At 42.2% G+C, this 14,900-nt stretch overlaps 1 protein-coding gene across 1 annotated transcript; it reads right to left on the reverse strand.

Annotated features, from left to right (window-relative positions):
* Window positions 1–863: 863 nt before the first annotated feature.
* On the reverse strand, window positions 864–3,887 carry Npvf (neuropeptide VF precursor). Its single transcript, XM_052720818.1, has 2 exons — window positions 3,189–3,887; window positions 864–1,868 (listed from the first exon to the last, which is right to left on the reverse strand). Exons 1-2 carry the CDS (start codon window positions 3,324–3,326, stop codon window positions 1,488–1,490), a joined length of 519 nt encoding a protein of 172 aa, XP_052576778.1. The 5' UTR covers window positions 3,327–3,887; the 3' UTR covers window positions 864–1,487.
* Window positions 3,888–14,900: the final 11,013 nt, after the last annotated feature.

A 14,900-nucleotide genomic window follows, 5' to 3' on the forward strand; every position in this document is an offset into this window, starting at 1 on the left:
GCTGGGAGTGGAGCCACACTAGTCTCAGCACTCGGGAGGCAGAGGCAGGAGGAGCTCTGTGTGTTTAAGCCCATCTTGGTCTACAGTCAATTCCAGGCCAGTCATATCTACACAGTGAGATGATGTCTCAAAAAAAAAAAATCCTGTGATTGCTTAGTTATACTTTAGCTGTATTGGGCTGCAGTTGAAATGAAGGAGATCCTGGTGGATTTTGAATTTGTGGTGGGCACTTACCATTGACTTGGTTGCCCAATTCTATCTCGTATTATAACCCAGGCCTCAGCAAAAATGACAGCAGTTCTCCATCTCCAGGTGACTGGGCCCCAAGTCTGCATTTTGTTTGCCCTTCGCCCTTGTTCCAACCTCTTCACTTGTTCCTGGGCCTGCCAAAGGGCTCTCAGCTCTCCATGGCTTGCCTTGCTTCAGTGCCTTTGCTCACCCTCAGCCTTTAGTCTGGAAATGACCCCTCTTGTTCCCACAGTCTCTGCATGTTCAGAGTCCAGCCGCCCTCAAGAGGAAATGTCACTGGGTTCCCGCCCACAGATGTACCCTCCATAGTGCCTCTCCAATAACATTCATTCATTCTCTCGAATACCCAAGACTTACTAGGGGGCAGTCACAGGTCTAGGCCCTAGGAATATGGCAGTAGATAAAATGATGGGATTTCTAGAAAATGAAAGTCTGTTAAAGGCAGCTGATCCTAAACACACAAGTCAGAAGGTGGTCAGTTTCTTGGAAACAGTAAATGAGGTGTATTCTGAGAGAGCTCCCCTGATTAGGTGACAGAGTCTGCCACCCCACCCCTTTCAGCCCTTAATGAAAGTCTTGAATTTTACTTCATATCAAAAAGACTTTTTAAAAAATATAGTTTCTATTAGAAATAACACTTTCTAATCTTATATAGTACCTGGCACTCTAATTTATGTGTGGTGGATAACAAATGTTTGTTAATTAATACAAAGAATGGTTGTAGGAGGATTCATGTATAAAACAAGATGCAGAAAATGAAGAAAAGTTTGATGAAAAAATTGGACAAGAATGGTGGTAGCTCTGTGGCAGAGCACCTGCCTAGCATGCATAAGGCCCGAATTCCATCTCCCACACCATCCCAAAGAATGTTATTGGGGGAAAAAATTCCTGCATTTGCCATCTGATTGAGATGGTGGTGTCTTCTGGATTGGGAAACAATTCTCTCACATGGGACTTTCATTTTTGAGAGATGGAAGATTGAACAATAGGTCATAACTTAAATCTGCAAGCTTGTCATTGCATGGACCTAGTGTATGGCTTACAGAATTGTCAGCCTGATGGTCACATGTGGCTTGGCATTATGACACCTGTCCTTGAAGAGCTCAGGATGTACAGGTGTTCATTTCCTTGGGATGTTGTCCTTGTCCTTCTGAGAAGCTAGCTTTCTTAGCAGTCCCTTTTGACAGTATGGGATACACATACATCTCTGACTGTGCAGCTGACCAGCTTTCCTACACTTACCTTGGTTGCTTCCCTCCATGACTCTGGATTTCTTGATGCTGGCAAGTCATGGCGTAGAGCAGCTCACTGGCGCCCAGTGAGTGCAAGGATCTCTCTAGCAAATGACTCAGTGTCTTGGGGATGCTTCTGGCTGTTGTTCTCCCAAACCTTTGGGGTAGGCTGGGAACATGGCTCAGGGTCCCTGCCTCCATGTTGGCCCATGCTCTGGGACTTCTTTCTTCTGTGGTCCTCCCAAATCTCAGGGGCAGGTTGGCTGCTGAGTGGGGCACTTTGTTGGCAGGGGCTGGACTCATCTTAATAACATTCTTTGCCCCCCAATCTTTTAGTTCTTGAAAACTGACACTTCTTTCCTTTTCCCCTTCTGGGATTCCTCTAGGCTATAATTAGAAACGGCAATTAAAATAATTTATTATTATTACAAGCCATAGATTAAACCCTAAATTAACTTAAATCCAGACTTTAATCTGCAGACTTGCTCTAGCTATAAACAAAGTTTGTGTTCCTATATGCAGAATTTTTAAATAAATAATTTGTATTAAGCTTCTTAAAGCAATCTAGTTCTCTGTCCCTTGATTATTATAAGACAACTATAAAATATTAATAAAAATATATATAGTGAGTACAGCAGTATGTTCAAGCAGCAGGAATATAATGAAGTATTGAAATGAGGCGAAAGTTTATTACAGTTATTCTCTTTCAGGTTTTTGATTCATATTGTTTATGGGATATTTTTATATGTTTGTATTATGACTTTAGAGAAAACTCCACTCCCTCCGCAGGCCTTGTGTTTTGCCTCTCCCTTTCAAGGCCAAGCGGCACCCGGAATCGGGTCTAGCCTGCTCAGGGCATGGTTCTGGGCAGTCCCACTGAGCTTCTTTCTTTCTGTCAGATCCCAAGTTCCACTCTAAAACCATATTTCAAAACACCAGTTGCCCTCTAACTAGACTACAAATGACATTTTTAGTGAAGAGCCAAAGTTTGTGAGTTACTGGACCTCCCTCAAACCTACTTATTGGAACCACATAAAGTGCAGGAAATGTTTAGTTAGATTTGGTTCTACCTTGAACGTTGGACCACATTAAAAAATTTAAATAATTCTTTTTGATTGTAACCCGAGTGATAATACTAACCAGAAACGTTGCAGAGTATGTAAACACTGAGAATAACATAGCTCACAGTTCCCCGATGTCGGGATGAACAGTTTACCTAGATTTAAAGATACTACCAACTTACCAGCTTGCAATTGCCAAGGAGAAAATCCAAATGCTTGTCATGCAAGCTTCCGGCTGAAATGCATCCAGATCTTATTTCTGTCTCTTAGTTACAAGCATGCACCCCTGAGTCAATTTATGTATATCAATTCACCTTTCCTTGCTAAATATTGTCACACCCTGAGGGCAGTACGCTTGTCATCAGAGAGGCCAGGCTGATTGCTATTGTACTACATTTTACAAAGTGACATCATATATCGTCAGAGAAAAGCTGAAGTGTGACAGAAAACCAAAATTAAAAAATAAAACAAATCATAAACTTATTTACTACTTACTCTTTGCAAAAGCATTAGATTTAGGACAAATAGTGTGTGCATGTACGTATGTACAGAATGTCAGTTACATTAGTGTGTACATATAGAATGTCAGTTACATTAGTGTGTATGTACAGAATGTCCATTGTATTAGGTAGATTTTAAGACTTACCTGGGAATATTTGTCATCATTTTCTTTGCTGTGAAAACGGGGCATCATTAATTCATCTGAACAAAAGATGTTTGATGTTAGTAAGCTTGAAGTGGCTAAAATCAACAAAATGAATTGTTTTGATGAAATAATTTCCATTTTGTCTAAATCCAAAATTGAGTTAGTATGTTCAGCCTGGTGTCTATGAGCCTGTGAGAAGGGAACTCCTGGTGTTTTTATACTGTAACAGATGAATTCCACACATTTTAAGTAGTAATATTAATTAGAGTGTGTAACTAAAATATGCATGTGAGGAATGTGCTTATTTCATTCTGGGGGGACAGCTATGTTTGTGTTTGCAAACCCATTGACTTTGAAAAGAATTTTCCTCATTAAGCAGGCTCTCCTAATTAGGTAAGAGTGAGGCAACCGTCATTTGGATTCCAAACAAACAGGATGTTTCATTTCTCTGCGCTTAAACAAGAAATCTTTTGTTTTTGGTGCTTTTGTTAGTTTTTGAGGGAAGTGTTAAAAGAAAAAAAGAAAAGGATTCAATACATGCTAGCTGTGTTTTCAAAAATCCAGACAAAAGAGTTCGGCATAATATTTTCAAAATGTCAAACAAAATTAAGAATATAAGAAAAATTGTAAGTCGCATAGTACCCCAATAAAATGCCATGAATTAATTATTTTTGTAAAATGTTGCTCAGTTATTACAAAGCTCCAAGAGTAAATGTCAGCTGTCATGTGGAGGATGAGCAGCAGAGAAAATGCTTAGTAGGCGTTCTGGGAGGCCATTCAGTCACTTCGTTATCTGCCCTAAGGGTCTAATTTGGCAAATGTGTATAAATCACCAGGATTTTATTTCTATAAAGACGCCACATCCTACCTTCCTGCTCAAAATCCTTAAGTTAAGGAATCTAGCAGGGGATGAGTTAGTCACACACATGCTCAGTTTGTTGCTCCCAGGGCCCACATTATTTAGGTAATCTCACTTTGCCACAGGCGTACTGACATCATGACATTAAAAGAGAATTTATAGAAATAAATGTGTATTTACCGAAATGCCACAGTGAGTCCCTTTTGGAGTAGCTGACTGGTATTCTTAAAGACTTGCCTTATCGCCAGACACACTGCTCCAGAAAAGCCACTATGGGTCCTATCAGACCTGTCCTCCTAGGAGAACTAGACCTCACATGGAGACCCATCCACTTCCAGACAGAGGCACTCAGAGTGACTTGAAGAAGACATCCGTCACTGCTCTGTGCTCTCTCTCTCTCTCTCTCTCTCTCTCTCTCTCTCTCTCTCTCTCTCTCTCTCTCTCTCTCACTCTCACCTCCATACATAACTTGAGGCCGTAGGATGGCAGAAGCGAAGTCTTCTCCATCCTGAAGGTCTCCTCAGTAAGCCAGAGAGTTGAAAGCATCAGTGAACTCTCCATGGCCTTGGTGCCACACTGGCCTGTGACCTCTCAAGGCAGTTGACTTTGTAGGCTTCATTTGTTTTGGTAGCCAAGGATCCCCACAGTAGGAGGCAATTAATTCAATTCATAGTCTTGTGTTAATTTTGTAATGCTGTTAGTGGATTATTTGGGTTTAATTTCCCTTAGGATTTCATATACTTCTCTTCCAAATTGTTCTTTTGTAAACTGCTGATGGAACTTCCCTTTTTGTGGTCAGTGGATCCAAACTTTAGAGAAATGGATGAAGCAAGAGACAAGGTTTTTTTGTTTTGTTTTGTTTTGTTTTTTGACCAAGTTCACACCCTGGAAAAAGTGGAAGGCACCTAACCAGGGTGTCTAATCCTTTTCAAAGAATGTGGAGCTTCTAAGCAGGTCACTGGTTTCAGTGGCGCTGAGGGTATTGAAACATCAGTTAGAGGTTACTCTAGTTGACATCTAGAGGGACCCCTGTGACTAACTACCCTCCTGCTCCACCAAGTTTGGTTTCCATGTTTAGAATGCAATTATAATAATCCTATTAAAATGGAAATGGACAGTTTTCCACCATATTTTTGTTTTAGCATTGAGAGGTTTAACGAATGGAGAACCACACTGTAGTATATACACAGCATGAAACTGCCACACACCTTTGGTGAAATGTGCCACTGCATACATGCATATGGATTTAGAAGTCGGGCACTTCTAGGTGAGATATACAGACATACAAAATTTATTTATGTTTCTTGTTGGCTTGTGCTATTCATGTGCATGCTTTACTTTTAAGTTCTGTTTAAAGATTAAAAATATATCGTGTGTGTGCTCATGCCATGGCGCATGTGTGGAAGTCAGAGGACAGCTTGGCTGAAGTTGGTCCTTCCCTTCTCCCGTCTAGGTCCTGGGGAATTAACTCAGGTTGTCAGACTTGGTGGCCAGTGCTGTACCTACCCACTGACCCATTTCCCCACCCCTGAGGATTAATTTTAGAGGGGAAAGGGCACACACCAGAGATGAAGTAGAATATCTAGGAAGAAAGCAAACTGTCCAGATTCAGATCATGTTGGAGAAGATATGGACAACAGAGAAATTTGCCACTGTCTCCAGGTCAGTGCTTATCCACCCCACAAACGTGAGACAGTCTGGGTACGAGTGAAAAGCTGGGATACCTGTGACACTCTGGGAATTTCCCCTGGGATTTGATGAGGTGAGCACCATAGTGTCCCTCACATGCACCAATGGCAGCTACGGATGAGAGAACAAGGAGGCAGTGACCCCGAAGCCAGAGGCTTCTCTAGCACAATGTGCCTCCTTCAAAAGAGAGATGCTTACCAGGCTGGCTCTGTGGCCTTACATCCTGTGCTGAAAGGTAGATTTGGAGGTGAGGCGCAATCAGTAGCTGGTACCGTCACTACTACCATCCACCTAGTTATCTAGCCAGACTCTTCCATTTGCCCCCACACCCCACTCTAAAGCTCATTGTGTTGTTTCTGGATTTGAACATGATACTCAATAGTAGGCAGTATTTTTAAATACTCATCATATGCCAAGCACCGTTCTAAGTACTTTGTGAATTTACTAACTTTTTAAATAATTTCACCAGCACAAACTGTGTGTATTCTATTCCGTGTGAAGAACAACTCAGCTTCAGCAAGGGAACTTGAGTCATTTATATAGGTGTCAGAGCCAGGATTGGAACCCAGGTGCGGACACTTACTGATTATTCTAGTGAGGTCTGGTCTCTTCTCATGTCTGAGGAGTTTTTAAGTTTGCTAGTTTTTTTCCCATCTCCCTCGCAGTCATTATGTCCTCTTGCCCAGAACATTTACTTGCTTTACGTGCAAGTATGTGCTGGTGACAACAGAGGCCAGAGGAGCTGTCAGATCCTCTGGAACTGGAGTTGGGAGCCACCTTGGAGGTCTTAGGAACTGAACCTCTGCGGGAGCAGCCAGTGCTCTTAATCACCGAGTCACCTCTGCAGCACCTCCCTTTTTCCTTCTTCTTCGATACTTCCCCACAATGCAGTCTTTTATGACCTTCCTAATACCCTCCAATGGCTTCCCACTTACCTCAGAATCACTGCGAAAGCCTACCCGTTCTAACCTGTCTTCCGCTTCTTTCTCTGGCTTAACTCTTCCCCCATCTCCGCATCATAAGAACCCTTTCCCTCCAAATGGTTGTACTTTCTCTTGCCCCCACCCAGTGTCCATGACATGCTTGAGGACGGAGTTTCTGTCTACTTGTCTGTTTCTTTCTTACGCATAGTAGGTGTTGGGTCTCAGTGGAGGCATCCCACGTGTGAAAAGTCACTCTTGGTGTGCCGCTTCAAGTGACAGCTCGTTTGCATCTGCTTACCTCTGCCCTTACCAGTCTGTCTTGCCACGCTCCCCGCCCCCGCAATGTTCTGTAGACTCAGAGAGCGGAGTAGGACCGGACCAGTGTGGATCAGAGCATATTGTCTATTGCAATGATACTCAGGAACATTTTAGTTCAAGACAAATGAATGATTTTTCATTAGTATTGAAAGTAGGTGTTAAAACCGGAGTGGTCTGCCTTCCAGCTTTTGCTGTTTGTTCAGAATTTCCTCTTGACTACGAAAGAGGAAGCTCTTCAGTAGAGCTTCAGTGTGACTTTTCTCAAAATTGGAAAGTGTTAATCGTCTCATGTTGGACTGTAAGACTCTCAGACTGAGGCTTATCTCATAATGAGATTCTTCCGTTCAATCAGGTATGAGATCAGACGTGTGATAGATTTTCTTTTCAGCGCTGGGGGGCGCTGAACCCAATGCTTTATGCATTCTAGGCAAATGCTCTGCCACTTAGCTATACTCCAGCCCATGCTCTGTTGCAGTTAATCACACCTCGAGAAGATCAGTGGGCTCGAATGGATCTTGCTGAGTTGACAGGAATCTCCTGTGTTCAAACAAAAAGGCATGCCGCATGCCCAGCCCCAGGGAGGGCTTCCTGATAGTGCCGTAGGCTCTCCCTCGGAGCAGCAGACTTGGGTGCAAGGCTCTTTATTATCTTTCTATGCCTATTAGATACTTTCTCCTCTCTGGCAAATAATAATCATGGGGAACAAACCATTTCTACCAATGAGGAATGGTAGGGACCCAAGTTCAAAGGGGCTGATCTATCTGGTAAAGTACTTAAGCTGTGAGATTGTTTGTGTGCCAGGGGCTGCACATATTTTCAAACCCTATGTCGAAGGGGCATCTCACTTAGCTCATGGACGCATGCTCCCCGAAGCTTTGGGAGAGGTCTACTAGGGTGGCCAATTTTAATGTCCAAAGGATTCTGGTTATGGAGCCCTGTTTCTAACTCCCAAACCAGACATTTAGTTCTGGGCCATTTGCCTTTTCCAATCTTCTTCCCACCTAAGCACAATCCAATTGCTGAGTTACACGGAAGAACTTATGGGCATTAGACGCTTACTTCGTGTTTTATGTTTCCAAAGTATTTTGAAACCATCTGTTAACTTTTGGCCCTTTTAGAGTGGGATAGGAGGTGGTATTATGGTATAATTAATTGCACTATTATGGGTGGCAGAGAGACCTGTCTTTGTTCCAAGTAAAAGCACCATATACGAACTGTATAAAATTATTGTTTAAAAAAAAAAGTAAGGAGAGTTCCTTTGCTTCGAGATTTATGAGTCTCTTGTTATAACGAACTTGTCACATTTGATTGCAAGGCTGTGTTTACGTCTCAGCTTTCTCCATGACAGATGACAGTGCTAGGCCTGGGAAGGTGCTGAAGCGAATGTGAGACAGAGATGATTTCTCCGTGCAGGGAGAGATGTCGAAATTCAACTCTAGTGGAAGTAACCTAAAGAATCAATTTGTACAATGCGAGAATAGACATTAAATATTTATAAAAATTAATTCACAAGATTTATTCTAGGAGAGTGAATAACTGGCTGAATCCTCATGTTGGAAGGAGATTTTTTTTTTAAAGAGCAATATATTGAATAAACCTCCAGTATTAAATCTTCCAAGTAGTGGAATTTATAAAATGTAAAACAATTTGCAAGGCTGATTAGGACACAGCCATTATAGCTCCTCTGCTTGAGCTTTCACATATTTCCAATGCTTCCTTTTATTGACATTTTTTTCCTCTTGGGAAGAATGTGTGACTTTTACTGGCTTGGCATGGGGTTTTGGTACCTCTTGCCAAAGACTCAAGAGTTTTTACATGAGGGACAAAGACCAGATGCTTAGTTAAAATAACACATAGTATTACACAGATGTAGGAAATAGAAATTGTACTAGAATTATTTTTGGCCTGTTTTGCTTTTGATATATTTTAAAAGATAAGCAAACAGCCTTCTCAATATTCAACTTGAGCAGAATAACGTAACTTAATATATTTGTGTGTGTGTGTGTGTGTGTGTGTGTGTGTGTGTGTGTGTGTGTGTGTATTTACATGCCACAGTATGTGTGTGGAGGTCAGAAGACAACTTCTAGGAGTTGGTTCTCTCCTTCCTGCTGGAGTTCTGAGGGTCAAACTGAGGTGCTCAGGCTAGTGAAAGAAGCGCTTCTAACCACTGAACCATGTGGCTAGCCCTTATCCAAGTCAGTGTGCGCCTTTCTAACATTTGGTTTTATTTGTTCTTGCGGTCTTTAGAAGTGTTCTGCTCTAAATGTAGAATGTGCCATTTAAGTAATTATTTGCTTTAATAAAAACCCGAGGCTTTGACAAGTGTCGCAAAGACCTAGCCTCAGCCTTAGGGTGCCCTCCCTGACTGCCTTCGCCAGGCTGTCTCTGAGAAGAGAATTTGTTGCTTAAACCTACATTGATGTGAGCTGCGGAGGATGTTTGCAAGCACAGCTGCCTCCCCATCTCAAACAGACATGGATGTAAGAGCAGATGTGTAGCTGATTTGAAGGGGCATCATGACTAATGGGGACCTCATAGATGCTCTTTCCTCTGGATGACAGGTTGGAACATGCACATGACCGGATTTTTCTTGGTAGCAGGGGTCCCATTGCTCCTGTGCTTCTGGGTGTTGTTGGTGGGAGCTTCTGTAGAGGTCCCCAGCAGCCATGCTTGTTCAGCTCTGTCAGAGGCTTTGACCTGGCTTTGACCACTGTTGAACTGACACTTGGGGGCTTTGACTCCACCAGGCCTTTGGTTTTGGTAATCCCACCTGATTCTATTCTCTGCCTACGGGATCCTGTGGAAACCTCACGGCCAGTAGCCGCTTCAGTCACTTGAGTCATAGTGGCGAGACTTGACCATTGAGGGAGGTATTCCAGACCCCTTCAATGTTAGTCCTGTAAGACGAGTCCATGATGTAGCCAGGAGCCACAACATGGCAGATCTGTTGGTTGAAATCAGGCAATTCCAAGATAAAGGAATAAAATGCCAATTTCAAACAAATAAATGATCAAAAACCCAGAAGAACCTTCAACCAAATTGTCACTATTGACTTTGGATGTGCACGCAGCACTTCTAAAGTGTCCTGTGACTCTGGGCATACATTTAATTAAAAGAGGTTTTTCTGACCATCTTCTGGATCTAGACTGGAAGTTTTTGTGTTAACTGAGGTTAAATGAACTAAATAAATGTTAATATAATCCTCATTAAATACCTAATGGGTTTAATTCCACACTGGGTTTTAAAACTTACTAGATTTTAGATTGGCGAGTCCTAGAGAGTGGATATTTCCCACTTGAGAGGGTGTAAGAAAGAAAATAGACAAAGCTGGGAAAGGCTTTAGATTAGAGCATATTTAGTTACACAGCCAGCTTTTGGGACAGGAGTCTCTTACAAATCCAGATGTGAATGACTCAGAACATCTTTAGAACAGTGGGCCTTGGCTGATGAACCGTGCTACACAGAACTCTCACTCATTGACAGAGACAGCCAGTGATCTACGATCTGGGAGCATCCAAAGTGATGTGGACACTAAGTGAAGTATCCATCCGTGCCTCATCTTCCACCTCTAGATTAAGAGCACTTGGAGCCTTTCCTGTGTTTTCATAGACTTCAGGTTGATCTGTTTATACTTATCCCTTCGAAAGCCTTTCACATATAACTTACTCTGTTCCAAGGAAAAGAGATGTAGGAAGCCCTCGTATGTGGCCCAGGTGGGATGGGGTGAGAAAGGATGGGAGAGAAGTTATTGTAGTCAATGTTGGATCTTCTAGCTCAGTGAGCAGTTTGCAATTCTTACACATGCTTTGAGGTTAAAAGTTTCTTATTGGCACAGCTGCAGAATGAGGCTCTCCTTTTCCTGACCATTTATTCATGTCTCCTGGGTTACATGTTACAAACATTTCAAGCAAAATAAGGAGTTTATTATAAGGACCCTGGGATGCCTTATGAATAGGATTGGGGCCCATAGAACACCTGGATCCAAGGACTCAAATCACTATCAGACCTTTCTCTTGGATTCACATTTATACCCCAACATCTGTTTTGTTATCTCCTCTGACTACTTTCTAGATTCAACAAAATTACCTATGCATTTTCAACACTTTCCGAGTTTACATAGGCTCAATTTTGGCCATCTCATGAAAAACGGCCTTATCTCTCTCAGTTCCAGATTCAAGATGTCAAGGAAGGACTCTTATTTGCCCAGTGCAGAGAAAGTGTCCAATCCTGAATCAGCTTGTGACTGGGTGGGGTCACAGCGCACTGACAGAAGGCCCTGTGTAAGGCTCTAAGAGGAATGGGGTGAACGGTACTCCTGGGAGGGCGGTCTGACAGGACACAAGTCACTTAGATAGATGGCGTAAAGTAAAAAGTGGATTCTGCTCCCTGACTCCAATTCTGAGACAATTTCCCCCACTGTCTCCGTTATGACTGTGCCAGAGGCAGAAGTCACCACTCCGTGCTGGTGTGATGTTCCTTTGTTTCTCTGTAGAGGTGCCGAGACAATCCTCTAGCCCAGCTGGGTGGTGGAGGTAGATAGTAGTACTTCTGCTGGGCAATTTGAGTCTTTATCTCAGCAAGCAGGTGTTCTTGTGTGATATTTTTGTTGCTCACATGGGGCTTTGGTGGTAAAAACAAAACAAAACAAAATTTTAGATCTTTCTTCCCCAGGGGTGGTTGAGGGCACAATTCCCAGCTCTTTCTCCATATATCCATCAAAAGCAGAGCCAATGGTGGGAGGCTCGAAGATTCCCTCCCTCTCTTGGCAGGTGGAAATCCTGGCTCAGGTGTTTCTCTCTGGCATTGGGAGGCACTCCTGTTTCCAGCATTATGTTCACACCAGATATGAAGCCCAGTCCCAAGGATTTCAAGACCAGATGGTTTGATCCCTAAATGCTGTTAACTCTTTTCAACATGCGCCTCTTTCTGAAATGTTTAAAACCCTTTATTTTGCAGTGGTGATGCTGGCCTCTCTTATTTATTCTTATTGAGCTTAGTAAGGTCAAGAAATGTAATGAAACAGATGAGAGTGAAACCTTGCGTTTTGAGCAAGAAAGTTACATTTTCTATGGAGTTGGCCAACTTGACATTCCGTGCCCAACACTTGGGTACTCTTTCTCAGAGACACGATCCCAAACTTCCTGTTTGTGTATAGTGAACTGTGTAGAGATCACAAAGGAGTGTTTATTTTGGAGATAGTAAAAATAACGCTCTTGTGTGTAATTCCACATGTAAGCTTATACACACTCTTTGGTAGTTAGCTTTATTGCTCTTTGTCACGTTTTGACAGCATTTACCCTAAATAAGAAGTAGCGATAATGGGATATTCCAATTCAGTCTTGCAAGCATATCTGTCTGCACTAAAATATTTGCTTCCAGTGACAGAAAGTATTTTAGAAGTGTTCATTAGAACAATTTGATAACTGTGTATCCATTATTAATAACTCAAGACAAGGAATTACATGTTACATGACTCATGTGACCAATAAGGAAGGCATCATTTCCATAATTATAAAGAATTCATATCACATCCATTTTACTGTTCTGTATCATTTGACCCATTTATGGCTCATTTTGAAAGAGTGAGATTTAAAAATTTATAAAGTTTTTTGAATGAAAAATCTGTCAGGTGATTTCTCCCTGAATATCTAGCAGTAGTGGCTCAACCAGGCTCTTTTGATCACTTCTAAGAAACTGACGAAGTTTGGGGTGCAATAGGTTAGACCTTCTCCCTCAGCGGGGAGCCTGGGCAGAGGGTGCATGTTTTGTCCCTGGGATGAAGTTGATGTGGGCTGGCCACATTCCGGAATGAAACAGATCTTTGAGGTAGAGGGCAGACACTCAGTGTCCACCTGCTACCCATCCAGTGGCCCTGCCAGCTTCTCCGTGGCCCATCTGGAGAGGACATTAGCACGTACTCGGCATGGCTGGCTGGGTCCTCAGCCCAGTAAGCTCGGGATAAATGTTGATTATTGGCTGTGCTGGTGCTACTGTGATTATACTTGCAATCTTTTAGAGATAATGAATGGGGCCATGGGTGGGGGGAGGAGAGGCAGGGTGCATGCAGGCTGCAAGGCTGGTGGATCCTGTGCCAGCAAGAAAATTACTGAATGATTCCTGATCTATTCTTTTTCTCACACCCAAATCTCAAATGTGTTGAGTTTGGCGAGGCGCAGATTATTTTTGCATCCGAGGACCTGGGCACCAGTGTTCTTCCTGCGTGGCTGTTAGTGCCTGCAGACTTGACCTCTGCCTCCGCTTACTGCATCGCATCACCCCCTCTTTCTCCTCGGAGCATGCCTGTGAACAGCAGTTGCTGGAGTGATTTTGATGAAATGTGACATTTGTAGACTGTGGCCACCGACCAAAGAATCTGAGCTATGGAATCCAATGTTTTATGAGCTACAAAATAAAAGCTGGCCAACATTTATTGCTTGTTCAAACTGCTTGAGCCAAGTTCCCTAAGCCCACAGAGCAGACTCCTTAGTGCTGCTAATTTTACTATCAGTAAACAAGAGGGAAAAGGGGAGATGATATCAAACAGCTGAACCACGGCCTTTCTGAGGGTAATATGACATGGTAATCCAGAGGGAGGAGGCGTTTCTTGTTTCTTCTAAGTAAAAAGAAAATAACTATTATGGAGAAAAGGTAGAATGAAGAAAAAGTTATAAGCAGAGAATATTCACTGCCAATGATTTACATATTAAGGTAGTCACTAGGCCATGTTAGAAACTCTCCAGGGAAATGTCCCAAATGATGGATAGAACTTTAATATTAATAGACGATTCATCATGATAATGTAAGTCATAGATCTAAATCTCCCATCATCAATGGACTAGTTCTGCTCCAGTCTATTATACAGGTAGCACATGTTTTAAATAGCACCATGTAATAGTTCTGAAGCTGTCCTTTGTCTGTAATTGTGCAGTTCTGCTCATAGCAGCAGTGATGAGCTAACTCATTGATCTTTCCTATGCTGTCCGGGCTAGCTGCATTTCTCCCCTTTTGATTAATATTTAGTGATTCTCAAGATATGCTCAAATAGTACCTTTTTACAATTATAAAAGAAATTTTACTCAGCACATAATCATTTATCTCCGTGAGGTGACTGTGAGGGGAAGAACTGGTTATTATTTATCTGTTGGTTAGTCTATGAAGAAGATAATCATTTCCAAGTTCCCACTTGATATAATAACTTACTACATAATCAGCAATCCCATGCAAGTGTGTGGCTCCCTTATCTTAGTCTGAATTTTCTAGTCTTGAAACCTTGGACCTGGACAGAGTGGTGGCATAGTCTCAGTGGTCCTTGAAGACAACGACAACCTTTTTGGAATGACAATGCTGGTATGATTATAAATAATGTACGATGAGACTTGTCTATTACTTTCTTCAAGAGAGGATACAGCATTCATTAGTGAAGATCACAAACAAGGTTTCTTATCTTAGTCTAAGACACACATGAACATAGGTCCACAAATGCAGACCACACACACACACACACACACACGCCAGGCAGTAGGTATATACTCAGGAAAATAGACCCTTGAAGTATATCAAGAAAAGAGAGGCTTTCTTCTTTAAACCCACAAATCACTTCATAATGTGTTGTATTCCTCTTTGCTAGGTTATTCTATATGTTGCTCTACTCTGACTCTATGTCTATGTCCATGGGACATCTACTCAAACTTTAGGTGCATCAGTTCATGTATTTTGTTGACACAAATTTCGTGAGATTTACGGGTACTGTTATAAGGAAAGCTGTTTGTCAGGAAGACTCCAGAGGTACCCAAAGCAGCACAGGCATTACATTACTCTTGGTTACCCACTAGAACTAGACGATAAGACTGTTGAAAACACCATACCTTTCAGTTGCAGGACAAAGAGTAATCATTCTGGAACTGACCAGGAGACTCCCTGGTG

This window comes from Peromyscus californicus, unplaced genomic scaffold (assembly GCF_007827085.1).
Source record: "Peromyscus californicus insignis strain IS unplaced genomic scaffold, ASM782708v3 Scaffold_6__1_contigs__length_162567912, whole genome shotgun sequence".
Lineage (NCBI taxonomy): Eukaryota > Metazoa > Chordata > Mammalia > Rodentia > Cricetidae > Peromyscus > Peromyscus californicus.